The 23,263-nt window shown below is 44.8% G+C and overlaps 1 protein-coding gene across 5 annotated transcripts in view; it reads right to left on the reverse strand.

Moving 5' to 3' along the window:
* Positions 1–355: 355 nt before the first annotated feature.
* KRCC1 (lysine rich coiled-coil 1) overlaps positions 356–23,263 on the reverse strand; it is a 42,420-nt gene continuing 19,512 nt past the window's right edge. For 2 of the 5 annotated variants that reach the window (XM_067567607.1, XM_067567610.1), the window contains exons 2-7: positions 11,312–11,418; positions 7,193–7,300; positions 6,929–7,103; positions 5,182–5,463; positions 3,005–3,104; positions 356–1,719 (exon numbers count right to left, since the gene is read on the reverse strand). In XM_067567607.1, coding sequence (XP_067423708.1) covers positions 915–1,719; positions 3,005–3,104; positions 5,182–5,463; positions 6,929–7,103; positions 7,193–7,300; positions 11,312–11,418 — 1,577 coding nt within the window. In that variant the 3' untranslated portion in view covers positions 356–914. Of the gene's footprint in view, positions 1,720–3,004; positions 3,105–5,181; positions 5,464–6,928; positions 7,104–7,192; positions 7,301–11,311; positions 11,419–11,703; positions 11,779–23,263 lie in introns of all 5 variants that reach the window. The other 3 variants (XM_067567611.1, XM_067567608.1, XM_067567609.1) reach the window with 3 other exon arrangements.

The raw sequence follows: 23,263 nt of genomic DNA on the forward strand, positions 1-23,263 counted from the left end.
TTGGGACTACTAGTAAGAGTAGTACAAAGGCAGCCTGAGAACATTAACACACCAAATATTACATTAGTTCTCTATCACAAGGATCTAATTTCATATTGTGAATGAACTGCTGGTAGAATTTTATTTCTAAAATAATACAAAGTTGTTCTTGAATTTTTCAAGCATTGTTTGTTTTTCAAATCAAGCTCTATTCCAACACTACTAGTTGTAGATTTTATCTTGAATAAGAGTGGCAAACACTACTTAGCCTGGGGTTATCAATTGAAATTGATTTTGTATATGGTACTTTATCAATATTTCCTAAACTAAAAATTTGGATCACAGCTGTGGAGAAAAATATACTGGACAACATATATCTGACAATCAGTTGCATGTTTAATAGACTCTTTTGCTTTTCATTCAGAACTGGGTGAAAAAATAACAGCTGTAAATAAGAACTGGAACCAAAAAACCTAAATATTTTTCACATTCTCCTTTAAAAGCCTTCAGTGAAACTGGTGCAGGGATGGTTGGGTGTACTGTGCACTTGTCATTTATCTTACAAGACTCTGTATACTATTAGAAAAATAATCAAATTCTCCATATTAATGCCAGTAATATGATTTGGAAGAGACAATACATTTTAGTAAAACTCCAAAAGGAATGCTGTAGTTACTGAACATATTTGAAGTACATTCCAGAACAGATTACAGGCTTTCAATTCACATTGTTGTATGACTTTTGTGTGTATGAGATTATTAAAAGTGGATTCATACCTACTACCCAATAGTTTCAGAAGTCAGGCTTTTTCTAGCTTCCCCAGAGTGGGACAAAATCTTTGTTTTAAAAAAAAATTATAGAGTCATAACATAGTACACCATGGTTAAGAGAGACTACAAGAAGTGCCGACTTCATAAAGTTAATCAAAACCTCTATTAGAATCCCAGGATAGATTCATCCCAAAGCATCTCTTCTTCTGTTTTGCCATCAGGCTGTGGTTTCTTTTTATTCTTTTTGTGCTTTCTACTCTCCTTCTCAGTGGGTATTTCTTTAAGTCTTTTGTCTTTACTGTGCTTTGATTTTTTCTCATGAACGGAGTCTATATCAATCTTTCTTTGCTTTTGCATTTCACTGTCCTTTCTGGAATCTGTATCTTCACTGTTTTCCTTTCTCTTCTGCTTCATGGCTTCTTTGTTGTGTTCTTCTTCACCTTCTCCAGTGTGTCTTTCCCCCTCTTCATATTTCCTTCGAAGCTTTCGACCTTTCCTATAGGAGCAGGTGCTATTATCGGAAGAGATGTGCTTGTGGCAGTCACTGGTTTCTGCAGATGATAGGCCATATCTGTCATCTTTGAAAGAGATCACCTGAGATGTTTGCATTTCTGAATAATATTCCTTGCTGTCATGACACTTAGCCATGTTTTCTAGTCTTAGCTTAGTCTCATGAGCTGGTGACCAGCACGGCAATCTGTTTTCAACAGCATGTGATGGTGTACATGTTTCTGAGAAGAGGATGGGATGCTGTCCTTGTTCAAATGTAACACTGGAAGGTACAGTATCATCACAATAATTTGCTTCTTCAACCTCGTAGTTTTCAAACTCTTCCTCCTCTGCTTTTCTGAAATATGCTTTTGGTTCCAGTCCTCTAGCTTTTTGCACTTTAATGTAATCTGCTAATTCATCTTGAAAGGAGTCATATGTTTTCTTTGAATTCTTTATGAGGTTGACAACCATGTTTTCTCTGCAAAAATCAGATATAAAATCTTAGTTACTAAAACTCATCTCCTTTCTGGCCAGTTTCCTTTTTGAACTATGGCAGAATGCCAAGCAAAGACCTTTATGTCTTCCTGGTGGCACGTCACATAATTAATTGTTTAGGTGTAAATACACTAAGAAGATAAAATGGAAATTATCTGGGCCAGATTCAAAAATGTTTTACATGGGTGTGACTCCACTCTAGTCAATGAAATTATGCTGGTGTAGAACTAAAGTAACAGTGGTGAATCGGGCCCTTTATATTTACAACCCTACCATCCATTTGTATCTGTAAAGTCTACTGGAGATGAAGTGCCAGATTTTGCTCTCCGTTATATTACTGTAAATCTGGAATAATTCCACTAGAGCCAATAGATTTATTTGGGATTTATAGCAATGTAACTGAGAGAAGAACATGCCTTGAAAAGCACTACATAAGCACTAAGTATTATTATTATGACCAGCAGTTTTGTCTTGTTTTTTTTTTAAATGTGACTGGGGGAATGACTAGATGGGAAAGGAAAGGAAAAAAAGGTAGGCAGGGGTGGAGATTCTCTGTCATCCCAGCTTTCTGTGGTACAGAATCTAGATATGTGAATATAGAGAGAGATTAAAGCCACAAATTGTTAAACTAGCTTGACAAAGAGTTTTAAAGACCTTTTCTATATAGATTATGAATGACGAGTTTTCCTACATTATTTTTATAGGATGTTTAATATTGAAAGGGTCTGTTTCCAACAGATGTTGAGCGTGCAGCAACTTTCATGAAGGTCAATGGGAGTTTTGGGCTCTCAACGTTTTCGGGGATCAGGTCTTGAATTTCCATGGAACGGGCCCGTTACATTTACAAACCATTCCCTCTAAGTGTGATTGAGCACAGAAGGCTCCATACTGAAGTATACAGTGCTGCCTGCATGTGTCAAAATGAGTAAGGAAAAACTACAGGCCTCACCACCTTTTCCACAGGCAGGGAACTGCCAACATTGAGGGGGGGTGTGTGGGAGCTCCATGAGCTGATCTGGAGAGGTGAAGGGAGAGGGAGCGAGAGGATATCATCACCCAATGCTAGGTAAATTTTCAATCGGAGTATGATTTTTAAATTGTTGGCGTCCATTTAAGCCAGTAGAAAAAATGCGCAACATCAAAGCCACTTGACAGAGCAGCCACCAGAGGCAAGGTCTGCACCCTCTCCACCCCTTCCGCTCTTTAACAGAAACTTGCACCAGCAATGCAGTGCTGCAACCAGAGATGTACAGTGACAAAAGACTTACTTAATCTGATGTTTATTTCCTTGCATGTGGGACTGGTACATTTCTATAGACGTAAGAGTGATGTTACATATAGGACATATGTAGTTACCAACTCCAACTGCTGAAAGAACAAAGCTGTGGGTTAAAGAGATTGCAAACTACCAGCAAAACAAAAGGCACATTTTGTCTACTCCTTTATGCAACTGTCATTTTATAGAGGCCGGGTCCTCCCAAAAGCTTTCTACAGACAGAGGCAAAGTTTCTGCAGTAAACAGACTTCGTTTTGTTATAGTTACATGAGAACTTGTGTCTGTGAAAGTAAACATTAAAGCATACAGAATAGTGTGGGCATGATCTAAATAATGAGAATATTATTTATGGACATTGATGATGATCACTCTGTCTATGATATTTCTAGGGTGCCTATTACCTTGGTATCTAAGTGCTGACAAGAAGGATAATTGTACTGGAAATTGAAGTATTATTGTAAGCCCACAGTGTGGATATAGTATAAGCATTCACAATATAAACTGGACCATCCAGTCTAAATACAGTAGTGTTAGCTCAGACAAGGGCATTTCCTGAGTAGAGAATGCCGGGTGATACCTAGAGAATCTTCAAATTGGCACATAATGGATGTAATACATGTAGCCTCAATTGAGTATGTGGTAAGGTCTGAGGAGGAAAAGCTTCACTAAGTCATGTCATTTCCCCCCGTAGAATATAGAAAGAATAGTTAATGGGTTTTGTGCTTTAAGATAGAATAGTAAAGTATATAGCTTGGGAAAAGGGCTGGAAGGACCTGATAAGGGCTGTCCGGGTGCTAGCACAGCACAAACAGAGGGCAGACATAAAAACAAAAGCTGACCAGAGCTGACCACATCCGGCTAAGTAACACTTGAAAGTGCCTACAAGTCAGGATGACTCAGCAAAAATGTTCACTGATTGGTTAAGCTGACTGCAAAAGTGACACTGTTCACTGGTTGGTTACATACTGATAGCAAAAGTGACACTGTTCACTGGTTGGTTACATGCTGATTAGTTTGGTGATCAGTTTGAGGGTATTTAAACCCCCTGAAATCAGTTGCACTTTGGACTGCAGCCCGCTGGGATCCTCAGTAGCTGGACTGAGCCCTTCTATGAACCAGCAGCGTCCAAGGGATGGCTAACACTTATCAGAGTCCACTTGGCCTAAGGAGAGAAGTGCTTTTGGTAACCTATGAAAGTAGCACTTGCTTTAAGATAAACAGACAGATGTTCGTTTGTTATCTGTCTGTGAAAAGTAACTAGGATTTTACAAACTACCATCTGTTTGTAAATAACAGAGTTTACAAGCGAATATCTGTCTGTAAACATAAAATGACCAATAATAGAATTGTGTATTATGAGAAATTATTGCATACATAGAAAAATATTAGGCCTTTGTATCTTTCTTTGGTTTCATGTTTGTATTGTTTACGTTTATGCTCTTTACTTAATATTAATGACTAAATAAATGAGCCATATTTCTTCAGTTAAAGCCCTATTCATATTCTTGTTCGGTCACCCCCACCCCTCGGCTGAGGCAACTCCTCTGCTTCCAAAGACCCACACTCCTAAAGCTAAGGCCTTTCAGGACGCTCTGAGTCCACGCTCCCATCTTACAAGCTGAAGCATCAATATTTACAAACACAGCAAAATCAGTAAATAGATGCCCCATCCCAAAAAGCCATCAGTCAAATTCAGCAAACACACCCAACTGCAACAGGCTATTGTTTGCCATCAAAGCATATTCCTTGAGTTTATTTATCACAGCCTGGTTCATTTAATGAGATCTGCAATAGATAAATGGCCACATTTGAATAGGGTGTCAGGTCCAGTTCCTGAGTTCTAGTATAGAAAGGGCCAGCAGTTCAGTTCGTTCACATAGGGCCAGATCCTGTTCCCATTAAAGTCAATGAGAGTTTTGATGTTGAGTTCAACAAGAACTGGATTTGGGCCTCAGAGCCACCAGGAAATATTTTCCAAAGCAAAGATGTCCAGAGACCATAAAATCTACCGATGCACAGTGCAAAGGGAAAGGAGAAAACAAACTAAATCCAAAGCAGAGGAATAAGCCCTCATTTCCTTCCACCAATCAGACAATGACTCTATGATACCACCAAATACCAACCTACAATCAGTAAAGACCCTGGAATAATTCCCCATAGCTTACTTACCATTTGCACTGGATTCCACAGGAACAGCTTCATCTCCCATCTCCGCCATCATCTTCTTCCGTGCTTCATTCCTTTTGTGCTTCTTGCCAACATAATGCTGATGGGCCATCAGTGGATTATTGAAGGGAGCGGAGCAGAGCTTGCAGTATTTGTCAGGGTCATTTAAATCCAAAGCTGTGCTAGAGGATGATGTGGACTCTTCAGCATCTGGATCCTGGGAGAGCTGCTCAGCTGAGGGCTGCTGTACTGCCAGAGATGGAGAAGGACCAGCCGGGGAACCTGCTAGGAGCACAGCAAAGGAAAGTCTGGAACAGTTCTTTGGAACCATGTCCATAGAAATACTGAACTATTGGAGCCGGAAAGGGAGAGCAGCAGAATAGCAGCCCTGTGGCCCCAGACTACACTCTTCAAGAGAGAACATCGTTGAAGGCCCAATACAATTTGAGTTGCTTGACCACTGTCCTACAGGCCTAGCACAGCTTCAGTTGCTTGCTTGGCTATTCTGACCCCTGTAGCATGACATCTTCCAGTTGGCAGAGACTGAATAACCCTATAGATGTCTCAGTTTCTGCATACCACGGCACATCATAAGACAAAATACAGATACTGTGTTGCTTGCAGCTGCACATAGATAACAGTGATGGGAACAACAAGTTATCCTTGAACGTCTGGGGTACACTGTTTTATTGCCAAGGGGCATACTTTTACTCTGCCCCTCCTATCACCAGATGTTGTTTTGATGACCTCAATTATCATGGTGAGAACGGAATGTAGTTAAGGGTGGAAACCCAATGTAGGTAATTAGCATATATGATAATGAGAGAGATAATTAGGTGAAGGTTGTTTATGGAAGGGTATAAGTAGTCACCACTTAGACAAAGGGGGCGCTGCATCAACACCTGACTCCGCGGGAGGTGCTGCCGGTTGGACCAGAGGATCCACTGACTCCCTGGCGGGGCCCTGAAGAAAGCTGTTCCTGTATACAGCCTTCTGAGTAACTGCTTAGCTCTCCAGGCTTAGTGAGTATGATATATTGTAGTTAATTTTAGGCTGTGTGTCTAACTAGTATATTTATAGAAAACCTTGCACATTAAACCTTATTGATCAGCAAATCGGGCGTACCGTGTCTCACTGGTATTCACATTGATCACAAAGTGTCCAGAACCAACAAACACAACCCTTAAGCTCTATCACGTCACAAAGGAGAACGGGCTCATCAGGCACATGACTTGATCTCACCACTAAGTCAGCTTCTTCCAGCTCCTGCAGGTATATTGAGTGGGTAGCATGAGTACAAGAAAGGTACTTTAGGTTTCAATCCTAGGACCTGCACAAGGCGCTAGTCACAGTTACGTGTCCCTGGATTGATTTTTTTGATCATTAGTAATACTAATCGAGCAATTAGTATAATGCCTGTTAAGTATATGTGGTGTTTGCATTTCACAGATGGAGACATCTGCCTATAACCAGAGTCAGTGGAAGAGCAGGGATTATAACTCAAGGGTTCCTGGCTCACAGTCCTGTGCTACGGACTTGCTGTCTCTCTGATTGAGCAACAATGTCTTCATTCTTTCACTTGATGGCTGCATCTTGGGTTTTCATACCTTCTGCCATACTTCAATACACTAAAAAAGCACAGAGAAGCATAGTGCGGGGAAGATGACCAATGCTTCACTTTCTCTGTTTCAGAGAAGTGACAGTAAAATACATGCAACCTTGTAGGACACAGAGGCCATTTAGTTCTCACCTGTTTCTGGTTGAGTGCTCTGTGCAGGCATCTGAGGTTGGTCTCCTGATAATTGCTTCAGCTTTTTGGCATGTATTTTTCCCAGGTAATGAGATTGAGCCACAACTGGGGAAGTAAAAATCATGTTGCAGAGACTGCAATATTTGTTTTTGTCCACTCCTCCACTCCCATCCATCTGAAACCAAGGGCAAGCTCAGTGACAAGGGTTCAACAATGAAGAGCTCATTTAACATTTTAGCTAGTGTTCTGACAAGGAAACGTCACCTGAAAGTTCACATAATCTGGTCTCTTCTGTTTGCCAGGCTCTTGTCCGTCATTTTGTTCACTGCGCATTTGGAAATATAGGCGAACTTTCTGAGCGTGCTTTTTGCCCTGGAAAGAGAAGAATTATTTCTACTTCATTAACAAGGACCCATGTGCTGATATACCCAGAAATTAAGATTTGCTTGGTCAAAATCTGAGAATCTCCCTGTTCATTCCCTTCCTTTATGCACCACAGAGAGAACAGGAAGTTCTGTGCTGCCCTCAGCACGCTCATAACACTTGACTATATCTAAATATCATGCTTCAAGGCTTCAGCTGGTTGTCTGAAGGGGCCAGGAAGGAATCCTCCCCCACCCCTCAATCACAATTGACTGCATGTATTCTGGGTTGGGTTGGTTTTGTTTTGTTTTGCTTTGCCATCCTTTGAAGCATCAGGGACGGGCCACAGCTGAAGACAAGACACTGATGCTCTGATGTGGTTCAGAGATAATCCTCTCAGGTGCTTGGCTGTGGGTCTTGTTCACATGCTCAGGGTCAAACTGGTTGCCAGATTTGCCAAATAATCCTAATGGTAGTATTGGTTCATTACTACATGGAAATGGTAGAATTATCAATAATGACACAGAGAAGACAGAAATATCCACTAAATATTTCTGTTCCGTATTTGGGAAAAAATAGATGATGTAGTCATATCAAGCGATAACACTCTTTCCATTCCACTAGTATCTCAGGAAGATGTTAAAGAGCAGCTACTAAAGTTTTTAAATTTTTTAAATCAGCAGGCCCAGACACCTTGTATCTAAGAGTTTTTAAAGAACTGGCTGAGGGGCTCACTGAACTATTAGTGTTGATTTTCATTAATTCTTGGAACACTGAGGAAGATGTACCAGAAGACTGGAAGAAAGCAAATATTGTGTGAATATTTTAAAAGGGTAAATGGGATAACCTGGATAATTACAGGCCTGTCAGTCTGACATTGGTCCCTGGCAAGATAATAGAGCTGCTGATATGGGACTTGATTACCAAAAGGTAATATAATTAATGCCAAACAGCACAGGTTTATGAAAAGTATATACTATCAAACTAACTTGATAACATTTTTAGATGGGATTACAATTTGACTGATAAAGATAATAGTGTTGATAGACTTCTACAACATTTTGATTAAAAAACTAGAATATAAAATTAACATGACACACATTAAATAAGTTAAAAGCTGGCTACTCAGAATGTAACTGTAAGTAGGGAAGCATCATAGCATGGGTGTGTTCTAGTGGGGTCCTGCTGGATTCGTTCTTGGCCCTGTGCTATTTAACATTTTTATCAATGACCTAGAAGAGAACATAAAATCACTGCTCATAAAGTCTGCACATGATGCAAAGATTGGGGGAGCAGTGAATAATGAAGAGGACAAGTCACTGAAATAGACAATCTGGATCGCTTGGTAAACTGGGTGCAAAAAACAATATATGTTTGAATCCGGCAAATGTAAATGTATTAATCTAGGAACCAAGAATGCAGGCCATATTTACAGGATGGGGGACTCTATCCTGGGAAGCAGTGACTCTGAAAAGGATGTGAGGATCATGGTGGACAATCAGCTGAACATGAGCTCCCACTGTGTTGCTGTGGCCAAAAGGACTACATGATCCTTGGACACATAAACAGGGGACCCTCAGGTAGGAGTAGAGAGGTTGTTTTACCTCTGTATTTGGCACTGGTGCAATCACAGCTGGAATACTGTGTCTGCTATTGGTGTTCACAATTCAGGAAGGATATTGATAAATTGGAGAAGGTTCAGAGAAGAGTCATGAGAATGATTAAAGGATTAGAAAACATACCTTACAGTGAGACTCAAGGAGCTCAAGATATTTAGCTTAACAGAGAAAAGGTTAAGGGGTGACTTGATTACTGTTTATAAGTATCTACATGGGGAACAAATATTTGATAATGGACTCTTCAATCTAGCAGAGAAAAGTATAACACAATTCAATGGCTAGAAGTTGAAGCTAGACAAATTAGGACTGGAAATAAGGCATACATTTTTAACAGTAAGGGTAATTAACTATTGGAAGAATTTATCAAGGGTTATTGTGGATTCTCCATCACTGGCAATTTTTAAATCAAGACTGGATGTTTGTCTAAAAGCTCTGCTCTAGGAATTATTTTGGAGAAGTTCTCCGACCTGTGCTGTACATGAGGTCAGACTAGATGATCACAATGGTCCCTTCTGGTCTTTGAATCTACAAATCTGTTTGGGATTGGGAAAGATTTTCACCCCAGGTTAGACCGGCAGGGACCTTGGGGCGTTTTCAGCTTCCTCTGCAGCATAGGGCCTGGTTCACCTGCTAGGATCTTCTGGGCATACCTCACCAAATCAGTTCCCTGTTATTGCAGTGGTCTTGGCACCTCACTCTCCTGTTCTCTGCTTAGGGCACACAACTGTTTAGTCTACTGAGGACTGAATTGCTTTGGTCTATCCCAAGTTATTGAGCTCTATATAGGGGTGAATAGGTGAAATTTAATGGCCTATGATATACAGGAAGTCAGACTAGATGATCTGATGGTCCCTTCTGGCCGTAAACTCTATGAAACGATGAAAAGCTGCTTTCATACTTGCAGATTGTATTGATACAGCAAGAAAGCCACAACTGGACAAAGCCTGTTTGTATAACAATATTTATTAATAAATAACGCTAAGACGTAGCACTTTCATAGGGCCTTCTGTTCACGGATCTAAAAGCAGTCTTTACAGTCACCAGGAAATCCTCACTTTAGTGAAACAAGCATCTCTTCCATCTCTAACAGATGGGAACACTGAAACACAAGATCATAGAGAAAGTCTGTTGCACAATGAAGACTTGAACCCAGCTCTCCGGCATCCCAGTCTTGTACCCTAACCACATGGCCATTCTGCCTCACAATAGGGAAGATCTAATGGTTTTCAGTTCCTTTGTAATTCTGAGGTGCCATCCCACCCCACACTCTGTCTGGTGACATAGCTGTACATATGTTCTATGATATGGTAATCACCTGTTGGTCAAAATATTATTTGCTTGCTCTGAGCTACTTCTATCCATATGGATGCCATGGCATCAGAGGAGCAATTCCAGGCTCCCCATACACCACCAAAGAGAACAAGATCTTGCTACACATGAGTTCCATGCTGGCTAAAGCATAGACTAAGAGTACACTCTCAGTGTGGAAAATTTCACCCTGTAATGATGAAGTCAGGGACTCTTTAGGATTTTATCCGCATCCTCAGCTGAGGTCAGAGTCAACAAAGGATATGTCTGCACTGAACAAAACAAAACAGTCTGGGTTAAAATAGCAGTGAAGACACAGCAACACGGCTTTTAACTCAGGTTAGCAGCTCGAATTCAACCCCATCCTCCCCTAAAGGCTTTACATTGAATTGCTAGCCCAAGTTAGAAGCCGAGCTGCCATGTCTTCATTGCTATTGTAACCCAAGTTAGCTAACTCGAGTTAAGAACACACATTTTTTCCCCAGTGAAGACATATCCCAAGAGAGAGAAACTCATGCTGAAGCCTGATCCCTGAGGCGCTGAGCACCTTTGACTCCAGCTGAAGTGAATAAGAGTTAAGGGCACTCAGCATCTTGCTGGACCGACCCCTCAGTTACTACTGTAGATAACAAAAATGAATCCCCAAGGCAGTTGACATTTTGAACTTCTTTAACTCGTGAAGACTGAGAATGAAAAGATTGTATCACTTTGCCTGAAACTGGAGGAAATGCTAGTGCCAGGGGAACTCTGTACATATGCAAGTGAACCCAAGTAAAGGCAAAGCACATGGTCTGACATATACAGTATTCACCCAAGATATTTATTAGTTCCAAGAACTGCCATCAGCCAGATTTATTGTTCACTGTGTCTTATGTGATCTACTCAGAACACGTGTGCAACCCTTCAGTTGCAGTAACTGCGTAACTGATCCTGATAGTCACAGCATGCAACTCTGGTCACCATCCAACCATGAGGATGAGTCTTGGATAACTCAGTACAAAAAACTGTAAGTGATCCTTATGCAGTGCAATTATCATTGAAAAAATTCAGGCAGCGTTATATAGGAGGATACTGACATATGATTGTGGCCTACCTCGTAGTGTGAAATTCTTTGTGACTCGAACTGCAGAACAGCTCCACACACTTTACAGAAGGTGTCCGTGAAAAGGTCTTTTCTTGTCACCTCAGCCAACATACCATCTAAAACCAAAAGGTTAAAGAGAGGAGCAGTCAGTAACTAGCACAAGGAGGATTTTCATTTCTTTAAGAGAAATACCAGCTACTGTTGATGTTCACATATTTACTTCCAATGCAAGATGATGAAACAAAGGTCCATTCACTGAACTGTGATATGTTGGAGCAAGAAGTCTCAGAGTCTGGGTATGTTTTCAAAGAAGTGTTGCAAGCCACCTAAACCATCTCACCCACAAAGCTACCACTCTAGTGGACCTTCAAAGTATTAGTTATAGAAAACTGTAAGTGTACCTGGCCCTTATAAAGAGACAGCAAAGACTCTGCGCTGAGGAGTTCAGAGTCCAATTCAGATGGATTGGAAACAGTCTGAAAGGAAAGAGATGAAAACAGAATTTCACTGTCAGCGTGATCAGCATGGCAAAGTTTGGCAAAAGAAGTGCATTTTAAAGAAGAGATTTGAAGATGGGGACCTTGCTAGATACATGAAAAGAGGAAGGCAGTCAGGCCCTGTCAAAGTGGGAAAGTTGCACTAGTTTACCTTAAATTGGTTTTTAAACTGATTTAGTTAAACTGGGGCAAACCCCAATGGTGGATGCTTTTTTCAGTTTAAGAGTGGTTTGTTCTGGTTTAATTAACCTTGCTCCTAGTCGATTTAGGGCTTGCCTACACTTGAAAGTTAATTTGGATCAAGTTAGGGTGTGAATTTAAAGCACAGTAGCTGTTCCATGTGTGGACACTCTTGTCTCAGAATAAGAGCATTTTATTCCCATTTAGTTTAATCTAAGGTTGACTGTGCTTTAAATTCACACTTAAACTTAATCCAATTAATCTTCAAGTATAGACAAATTCTTAAACTAAACCAAAATAAGCCACTCTTAAAATGAAGTAAGGGTGTCCACACAGGGGTTTGCATTTGTTTAACTAAATGGGTTTAAATTCACACCTTAGTTTAAACCAGGGCAACTTTCTTGTGTCAACAAGCTCTTAAAGGGCAGCATGGAAGAGGACATAAGTGCAGTTAGGAGGGATGCTTGGGAAGAGGAGAGGAAATGAGAGGAGACCCAGCCAGGCACTTTGTGGGGCTGTGCTTTGCAGATTCCTGTGAGGAGACTGAAGCAAGAAGAGGAGCCAACCTTCATGTCTCCACTGAGGGGTGCTCTCACATAAGGTAGAAGGAAATTGGCCGTTGGGATCTGGACTCACCAGTGGAACTGCAGCTGCCACTCATCAACAGGAAAGGAACATCCAGGGGAGCATGAGAAAGGAATGAGACAGTTGGGTAATATGTCCAAGAGCACAGGGGATGAAAAGGGCCATGGGGGTAGTCAGATGGCCTGTATGACCGTAAAGGAAGTGTCAGGTTGGTGAAATGATCTGTTAAGAGATGGTCCACACTAGGAAAAAGTTTGAGAACCCCTGCCTAAGAATGTTTTATTGCTCTGAATGATATTCCTTGTACTAACACTAGGGAGAACACAGTCGTCAGTTTACCTGTGCACACTCAAATGATCCTTGTTTAAAAAGTGTGTTTTTAAACATATTCAAACACTTCTATTAATCAAGCATGCGTTTAAAGTACAAGCAGTACAACCTATGTATGAACAGATACAGTGGCAGTCATCTCACTGAAAAAGATACCGTTTGTGAATCCTGCAGAATGGAAGCCTGAGGTATGGGACTATAAAACCACTATGCATGATGTTTTAATATCGGTTTAACAATCTGAAGAAAAGCTTGTACCGTGAACTCTTGATGCACTCGCACAGCTTGGGGATTTGCAGACGCACACATCTTTATTATTGTATCTATGCACATGTACAGTCCTGACTTGCACATGCCTACTGGTTGATCTATAATTGCAATTCATGCACAGGGATCTTTAAAAATGAGGCTCTTACAGTCTCTTGGGTTGGATTCCCACAATGGCTGTGAGACAAATGTTGCTTTTCAGTAAGATGTCCACCATCAGTCATTATTTCCAAATAAAACCTTTATTTTCAAACACTTTTCATGGGTTACATTTGCCAGATGCTTAATTCTAATCAGACTTTTTATTTCTCTAGCACTATCCATCCAGTAACTGTAAAACACTCCGAGATTCATGATGTATTTAGTCTCATCCCTGTCAAATGGAGAGAGAGTAAAATGACTTGCTCAGAACCACACAAGAAGTTCAAGTCAGAGCCAGGAACAGAGCCAAGATTTCATGATTCTCACAAGCCTACTGTAAGACTCCAAAAGTTATGAACTTTCAACAAAACTGGATCAGTTTGCTTAAAGGAATTATCTTGCATAATTAGCAAGACCACTGACCAGTAAAAGGGATGTCTAGTCTAGGGAAATATATATGAAGCAGAACCTTTTTTAAAAAAATGGAATTGGAATGTAACTGACTAAGTGAGATAATATTACCATGGGCAATGGCTGCCTTACTTCCAATTGGAAAATGTTTGCAATATTTCTTTGTTTTGAACAGAGAAACTGGGACAATCTTGAGTGGTACAGAAAAGAACATTAATTGTAAATATGGTTTCATGAATGTAGATCCACTGCACTGCATATCTTTCTTAGCAAAGAAAAAAATATGCAAAAATGTGCTTTCTGGTGGTTTCAAGGGATTGAGTTGAAACAATGAACTGGATGCCATAAAGTTATGCTTTATCATTGCATACCTACAAGAAACAAACACTGATTTGATATTTGGTTTTATAAGTAACAGCAGGTTTCCTGAGCTTCCAGTCCAACATGAAGTTGTACTATTAATAAGCAGTCACTTCTTAAAGACTTGTGTTGAGATTCTTAAGGCAGTTTAGGGATTTGGGACACAAGATTTCCACAAGTTTCGATGGGGGCGGGGGGAGAAATCTGTGTAAAAGTAGAATTTTGTTACCATACCTTTTCTTATTCTAGATGCTCATTTTTCTATCATTTCAAAGCATACTGACTACATAAAAAAGGTCTGACTCTATATGCCATCAATGGTACCGTAAGAGCACCTAAAAAGACTGCCGCCAAATTTTTCAAAAATGGATGCTTGAAGTTCCCACATCCACATTTGAGAATAAATGACCTGTTTTTCCAAGAGTGCTGAGTGCCCAGCAGCTCCATTGATTTCAGTGGGATAAAAAAGTAAAAATATAAATATAGGACTTCTGCTTGAGTTCTAAACTTCAGTCTCGGAAGGGTGGATTACCTACAGTGATGGAAACACATCTTCTGTCGCTGTAGCGAGTGTCTACATTACAGTGGCATACCTGTAGTGCCATAACTATGTTGCTGTAGTGTCTGTAGCGCAGACATAGCGTAAGGGTAACCTGAAAAAAGTAACTGCATATCAGGTATACTATATACTTTCCCCTTCTTGTGCTGGCAAACAGCTAACAACTGTTTATTGGCTATTCTCTGGTGTCAACCAACTTTAATTGTACATAAAAAGCACTATGGGGAACAGCAAATGAACATTTCCCTCTGGTGATTACCAAGAATATTACACTATAAATGCTATTCTTAAACACATTTACTTATTTATCAGAGAATGAATGGAGTGCTGCAAATCAAAGGCAACATTGAGACAGGTCCATTTGTAGCCCTTATCTCACAGATAAAAACAACAGAAATTGAGGGTGGATGAGGGCTATTAATTGATCTAATTCATTCCCTTTTCCGAGCAGGTCAGGGTCAGTACAATTTACGGATGCTTTTTGCTAGCCACCATACCACTCAGTTGTATGCACACAACAAGCAATGATCTGCAATCATCAAGATGTTTTGTTAATTTCACTTCGCTATTAAAATGATGCAAAGGGAAGTTGACTAATCCTTCTCAGTTTCTCTTTGTAGCAGTATCAAACTGTCAAACGTGCAAAAAGAAACTGTCTAGGACTAGTCAGCTTCCCCTCTTCATTAAACTCAGACATTGTTTCAAGAAGAAAATGACTAGGACACAGGAATTGCCATACCAGATCAGACCAAAGATCCATCTATTCTGGTATTCTGTATCTCAGCGGTTCTCAACCGGTGGTACACGTACCACCGGTGGTACTCCGAAGAAGGCTGGGTGGTACGCGAGCTGTACTGCGCTGCCGAATCCGCCGCCAGAAGTGCCCACCCACCCACCCCCGCAAAACCTTGCCGCCGAAAAGGGGCAAACGGCGGAAGGGTTTCGGCGGAGGGCATTGTTCCCCCCATGTAACCTGCCACAAGTCCCCCCCCGCCGCCGCCCCCCGCGAAACCCCGCCGCCACTGAAAGCCCCCCCCCCCCGTTTTTTCCCCGAGAACAGCTGCTGTATCTGACAGTGGCTAAAACCAGATACTTCACTGGAAGGTGCAAGAAGAGACAGTTACTCACCTTGTAACTGTTGTTCTTCGAGATGTGTTGCTCATGTCCATTCCATTCTAGGTGTGTGACTTTGCGCACGGTTACTGGAATTTTTTCCCCTTCAGCAGTACCCATAGAGCTGGTTCCGGCGCCCCCTGGAGTCCCGCACACATGCCGCAGTATATGAGGCGCCGCTGACCCTACACCCCCTCAGTTCCTTCTTGCCATCAACTCCAACAGCAGGGACGGGGGGTGGGTCATGGAATGGACATGAGCAACACATCTCGAAGAACAACATTTACAAGGTGAGTAACCGTCTTTTCTTCTTCGAGTGCTTGCTCATGTTGAGTCCATTCTAGGTGACTCATAAGCAATACCTTGGAGGTGGGCCCGGAGTTATAGATGAGCTGCCTGCAGCACCGCTCTGCCGAAGTCGGCGTCATCCTCTGCCTGCTGGACAGTGGCATAGTGGGCCGTAAAGGTGTGCACCCATGACCATGTGGCAGGTCTACAGATGTCCTGCACCGGCGCCTGTGCCAGAAAGGCCGCCAAAGACGCTTGAGCTCTGGTGGAGTGGGCTGTAACAACACCCAGCCGAGGCACCCTCACCTGCTCGTAACAAAATTTGATGAAGGAAGTTATCCAGGAGGAAATGCGCTGATCGGAGACAGGTAAGCCTTTCTTCCTATCTGCCACTGAGTTGTGTAGTCTTCCGGAACGACTTAGTGCATTCAACGTAGAACACTAACGCTCTCCTAATGTCCAGCGTGTGCCACCTCCGTTTTTCCTCCGAGCCACGTAGCTTGGGAAAAAACACTGGTAGAAATATATTTTGGTTACAATGTAATTGAAACACTACCTTGGGCAGGAAAGCAGGATGAGGCTGCAACTGGACCTTGTCCTTTTAGAAGGCTATGTATGGTGGCTCTGAGGTAAATGCCCTAATCTCAGAGACCCTTCTTGCTGAGGTAATTGCTAGCAGAAAGGATACCTTCCAAGTGAGCAACAGTAACAGACAGGTAGCCAAAGGCTCGAAGAGGAGACCCATGAGCCGTGAGAGAACTAGGCTCAAATTCCAAGGAGGCACCGGGTCATGGACCTGAGAGTAGAGCCTCTCTATTCCTTTCAGGAACCTAACCGTCATGGGATGGGGAAAAACCAATCTCCCATCCAATGGAGAGTGAAAAGCTGAGATAGCCGCCAGGTGAACCTTCAGCAAAGCCATAGCTAGGCCTTGCAGGCTGAGGTGCAAGAAGTACTTCAGGATAGCCTGGATCGATGATAACTCAGGTGGAATTCCATGGGACATTGCCCAGTAGGTGAACTGCTTCCACTTGGCCAGGTAACTGGACCGAGTGGAAGGCTTTCTGCTACCCAGCAGAATTTGCTGAACCTGTGATGAACAGGCCTGCTCATCCAGGTTCAACCATGGAGTCTTCACACTGACATATACAGGGAATCCAGATCCGGGTGTGGAAAGTGGCCTTGGTCCTGGGAGAGGAGATCGTGCCACCGAGGCAACTCCAGCAGGGGAGAGGGGACCGACAGTTCCAGCAGCATGCTGAACCAATGCGGGTGTGGTCACGCCGGCGAGACCAGGATAATATTCGCCTTGCCCCTCTTGATTTTCAGGAGGACCCTGTGCAACATGGGAATGGGTAGAAATGTGTACAACAGAAACCCTTTCCATTGCAAGAGAAAGCATCGGATATCGAGCCCTCCTCGAGACCGCAGGAGAACAGAACTGGGGGCACTTCCTGTTCCATCTGGATGAAAACAAGTCCACTTGGGGAGAGCCCCACCTCTGAAAGATCATAGCAGCTACCCTTGGGTGGAGTGACCAGTTGTGGCGGGGTAAAAAAGATCTGCTGAGGCGGTCTGCTGTGTCGTTCCTGACACCTGGCAGGTGAGAGGAGATCAGGTGAAAATCATGGCTCACTGTCAGCTCCCACAGACATACCGCTTCCCTGCAGAGGGCTGATGTAGTACATGGCCGCGGTGTTGTCCGTCAGCATCCGCACTACCTTGCCCACAATGAAGGTAAGAAACACCCTGCAAGCCAGACGTATCGCCCGCAGCTCCCTAAAAGTTTATGTGCATGTTTTGATCCTCCCGCGACCAAACTCCCTGTGTGTTGAGGTTGGAACTGATATGGGCCCCGCACCCCAAATCCAAGGCACCCGACACCAGCATGACCGAGGGGAATAGCTCCTCGAACGGCACAGCCTGCAGCACCGAGCAAGGGTTCCGCCACCATTCCAGTGAGGACAGGACATGGGGGGGAACCGTGACCACTCGGTGCAGGGAGTGTTTGCTTCGGGCATACACCGAGACCAGCCACAACTGGAGAAGTCTGAGTTCTAGGTGTACAAGTCTCATTACTTATGTGCAGGCCACCATATGGCCTAGCAGCTGCAGAGAGGATCTGCCCGTTGTGATAGGACACTCGCGTAGGCGAGCAATAATGCCTGACATGGCCTCGAAGCGTGGCTGGGGCAGAAATGGCCTGGCCTGCATGGAATCCAGAACTGCTCCGGTGAACTCTATCTACTGCAAATCTAAATGTTGATTTCTGCTCGTTTATTAACACGCCCAGACGGCAGCAGGTGGCACATATGAGGTCCAGGTTGTTTCGGACCTGAGACTGAGACCTGCCTTTGAGCAGCCAGTCGTCCAGGTACAAATAAACCTGCTCACCCTGGCGTCTTCGGTGCGCAGCCAGCACCATCAGACATTCTGTGAACACTCTCGGGGCAGACACGAGGCCAAAGCGTAACGCTGTAAACCAGTAGTGGGAGTGAGCCACTACGAAGCGGAGAAAATGCCTGTGGGCAAGAAAGATCGCAATGTGGAAATATGTGTTCTTTAGGTCAAGGGTGGCATACCAGTCTCCTAGATCCAGGGAGGGAATGATGGAAGCAAGGGAGACCATGCAGAACTTCAGTTTCTTGAGATATTTGTTGAGATGACGCAGGTCTAGGATGGACCTGAAACACTCGGTCACCTTGGGGATGAGGAAGTACCGGGAGTAAAACCCTTTCCCCCTCATATCTGGCAGAACTTCCTCTATGGCCCCTAGACTGAGAAGGTTCTCCATCTCTCGTATGAGAAGTTGCTTGTGAGAAGGGTCATTGAAAAGGGATGGGGAGGGAGGGGTGTGAGGAAAACTGAGGGGCATATCCTGCTGAGACTATGCCAAGGACCCAATGGTCCAATGTGATTGTGACCCACTCAGACAGGAAGGGAGCTAGGCGGTTGAGAAATGGATGGGAGGGAGGATCCTGCATGCAGACTGGAACACCGTCCTTGGGCGCACCTTCAAAAGGATTGACGTTGGCCGTTGGAGCACCTGGCAGGCCCCTGATGGGGGCTGGGGCAGACCCCGCAGTCGCCGGTGCCTCCTAGACCCTCTATCTCTTCTTTTATAGGGGGTGAAATGAGGAGGCTGGTTTCTCTGCTGCTGCTGTTGAGGGCGGAAATGGCGCCTCAAGGCCTGGGGTGTATAAAGGTCCAAGGAACGCAACGTGGCCCTTGAATCCTTCAAACCATGCAGTTTAGTATCAGTCTGGTCTGAGAAAAGGACAGATCCATCAAAAGGGAGGTCTTGAATGGACTGCTGGACCTCCTGCAACAGCCCAGAAAACTGCAGCCATGAGCACCGACACATGCAGATTGCTGAGGCCATGGCCCTCCCGGCTGAGTTCACCGCATCAGAAGGTGCCTGCAGGGCTGCCCTAGCCACCATGCTACCCTCCTCTAAGACGATGGCAAAGTCCAGCACCTGCTCCTGGGGCAAGGCCTCCCCAAAACACTTGAGGAAGTCCCAAAGGTTGTAGTTGTACCTGCCCAGGAGTGCCTGCTGATTAGCAATGTGAAATTGCAGGTTTGCTGTCGAATACATTTTTCTCCCAAACAAGTCCAGTTTTTTATTGTCCTTGTTCTTGGAAGTCAAGCTGGGCTGGCCCCGCCTGTCCCGCTCGTTGGCAGCCATCACCACGAGGGAACCGGGAGAGGGGTGGGTAAGCAGATATTCAAATCCCTTAGCGGGAATATAGTGCTTTTTCTCTGCCCTTTTTGATGTCGGGGCCACAGATGATGGCGTCTGCCATAGGGCTTTTACCACTTTAAGCACCCCCTCGCGCACAGGCAGGAAGACCCGGGACAGAGCCGCCGCTGCCAGCATGTTAAAGAGGCTGTCCGAGGCCTCCTTGAGCTCCTCTGCCTCCAAACCTAAATTCAAGGCCACCCTCTTAAAGAGCTCCTGGTGGGCCCTAAAATCGTCCAAGGGCATCGATGACCTTGACACAACCACCTCATCCGGGGAGGATGATGAGGATTGGACTGACACAGAGGGCGGCGGCCTCCCCGCCTGCTGCTGGGGGGCCTTTGATGACGTCCCCTCCTGAGGGTCCAAGCCCTCTTCTGAGGCTGACTCACGTGCTCCTTCCAGGGCCACTGGTGCTGACTGTACACCAGAGGACCAGTATGAGAAAAAGCCTGGGGCCACTGGAATCCCCCAAGGTCCCCAATATGGCCACTGTGCCGGCCACTGGCCCTGGGGCCAACCAGAAGCTGCAGAGCCAGGGACTTGCTCGTGAGTCCTTGTGGGGTGGTGATGCCCCAAACTGGCAGCAGGATGCCTATCCTCCCTTGAGGAAACTGACTCACTGCTGGATGACCATGGGGGAGCAACGGTTGGCTCCTTTGTGGTGCGGTGCCACAGGGTGGAGGAGCGATGTCCTTATCCCCAGGTACCATGGTGCTCCGACGACCATCACCTCGGCATCGAGGAGCGCGATGATGATGACCGGCGGTGCCGCTCCTTTGACTGATGCTGGGCTGCTGGGGAACCGTGCTCTGAGGAAAAGTGGGACCGATGAAGTTCAGCACCTAGGGACCGATGACTTGTGGTGTCACCTTCCCTTTCGTAATGGCCCCCTCTCCAGCAACTGGGTTCTGCGCCGTGCCAGCACAGGTGAACTCTTCAGTGCTGGGGTGTGGGAACGACATCAACTCCCTTCTGGAGAACACCTGCATGAGGATGAGCGAGATCAGTGTCATCCTCCAGAGCGCGAGGTTCTTGGTGCCGGACACCACGATTGGTGTCGCGAGGTTGGCAACCGTCTGTGGTGGCAATGCTCCACTGCCGAGGAGCGTTTTGGAGATGGAGACTGGGAGCGACCTCTTGGGGACCGGTGCTGCGACATCGACTCCCTGCGCAGTGACCTGGGTCTCTGAGATGGGCACCTCTGTTCAGGGGAGTGGTGCAGCCATTGCAGGGGACCCACTGCAGGTTTCCCTCTGGAGACTGGAGCCCTCTTCTTCAATGGTGCCAGAGGCCAAGGAGAAGGCGGTGAAGGCAGGGCCAACAAGTTTCTTGCTGCCTGGAATGCCTCTGGCATCGATGGCACTGCTAGTTGAAGAGGCCCCTTCCACTCCCCTGAGTCGGGGGTGGCTCTCTTATCGGGGTCGCACATCTAGGTGGTGATTCCGTCCTGCCGACCCTCAGCCGACTGCTCCGGGATGGGCCCTGTGCTCGACTCTGCTTCCTTAGACTTTTTTGGTGTGGGGAAGCGGCCTCTCTCCACATGCTATTTCTTTTGCTTCTTCCTCGATGGTGAAGAGGAAGAAGTCCGTTGCCGTGTTAGGGCCGGTGCTGACTGGGCACTTTGCCCCGACGCCATGTTAGGCACAAGATGGAACGTGCTGGTTCAGAGACCGGTCTCAGTACTTCCTCTATCAGCAAATCAGGCAGATTTCCCTCTCCTTCTGAGTCCATGGCCTGAAAGCCTTGCAGATCTTACACTTGTCCTTCCTATGAGCTTCCCCCAAGCACTTTAGACAACTGTCCTGCGGGTCACTATGCTGTAGGACAGGGGTGGGGAACCTTTTCCCTGCCAAGGGCCATTTTGATATTCCTACCTTCATTCGCGGGCCATGTCGCCGATTCTGTCCCCCCATCGCCGCCGAAAAGGGGCAAACGGCGGCAGGGTTTTGGCGGCAGGAACTGCCCGCCCCCCCCACGGAACCGCGCCGCCGCCGACTCCACCCCCTCGCCGCCGAAATGCCGCCGCCGTTTCCGCCGTTTCGGCGGCGCGGGTTTACAGTGTCCGCGGGGTGCCGTGGGCCAGTAACCGCCTATTCCCGCCGCCGCCGAAAATGGGCAGACGGCGGCAGGGTTTCGGCGGCGCGCACTTCCCGCCCGCCCGCGGGCCGGATCAAACTCGCGGGCCAGATCCGGCCCGTGGGCCGGAGGTTCCCCACCCCTGCTGTAGGAGACGCAGGGCTTGAAGCCCGGAGACCGGGGCATGCCCTGCTCCCGGGTGAGAGTCCCAGCTGGGACTATTCCTAATCTAACTACCAACTATTAACAACTACTTAACTAACAGGAACCAAAACCAAACAGCAATTAACTAACTACTGAAGGAACTGTTAAGAAGCACTTGAGAAGCAAGCAGAGCTGTTCCAGCAACCGTCACAGCCAGAAAGAAGGAACTGAGGGGGCATAGGGCCAGGGATGCCTCATATACTGAAACACATGTGCGGGACTCCAGGGGCCACCTACAGGTACTGCTGAAGGGAAAAAATTCTGGTAACTGTGCCGCGTACTCACCTAGAATGGAATCGACATGAGCAAGCACTCGAAGAAAAAACATTGTAATGGCTAATTGTGAAATAACCTGCAATAGAAGATTTTTTCTAGCCCTGTCAGTAACTTGGTTATCCTTGAAGTCTGAGGGTTTGTGTGTTTCAAGACAAAAACCACCCTATGCCAATGAAGGTTAGGAAGAAGCTTTTCATATGGATAGGTTATGCCACGACTGCCCATTACAGAGTTTCTTGCACTTTCCTCTAACGCAGCTAGTACTGGTCATTGTCAGAAATGAATATTGGACTAGACAAACCACCAGTCTGATCTGATATTGTAATTCCTATGTTTTCTCTTAGAATATTTCTTAATCCTTTTCTGAATCCTGCTAAACCTTTGTCCTCAATGATACATTGCACTAATGACTTCCACTGATTAATTGCGCCCTGCATTAAAAAAAAATCCTATCTGTTTTAAATGTTGCCTTTCATTTTCATTGTTTGTCCCCTTGTTATTGTATTATGCAAAAGGATAAATAATAGGATATGATACACCTTGAAAATACCATTCTTTATGTTCTATACCTCTGTAATATCACATATTAGATCTCTCCTTCCTTAGTAGTTTGTATCTTTCCAATCTTCTACCTCTGTCATATCACATATTAGATCTCTCCTTCCTTAGTAGTTCGTATCTTTCCAATCTTCTGATCAATTTTGACTTTGCTCTCCAGACACAACCTCCCCTCCTATTTTATTTTATTTATCTTTTCTCAGATATGGCAATCAGAATCCATATGAGAGTACATTGATACAGAGGCATAATAGTCTCAATATTATTTTCTATTCTGTTCTTCACACATCTTAACATTTATAGTTTTGCCGCCAACCCCAAGTGTCCAAAAAGGACACTGAGTTAAAATATATATATGTATATAAAAGAAA

The sequence above is a fragment of the Emydura macquarii genome, unplaced genomic scaffold, assembly GCF_026122565.2.
Source record: "Emydura macquarii macquarii isolate MOO-44397 ecotype Brisbane River unplaced genomic scaffold, CSIRO-AGI_Emac_v2 contig_2795, whole genome shotgun sequence".
NCBI classification, from domain to species: domain Eukaryota; kingdom Metazoa; phylum Chordata; order Testudines; family Chelidae; genus Emydura; species Emydura macquarii.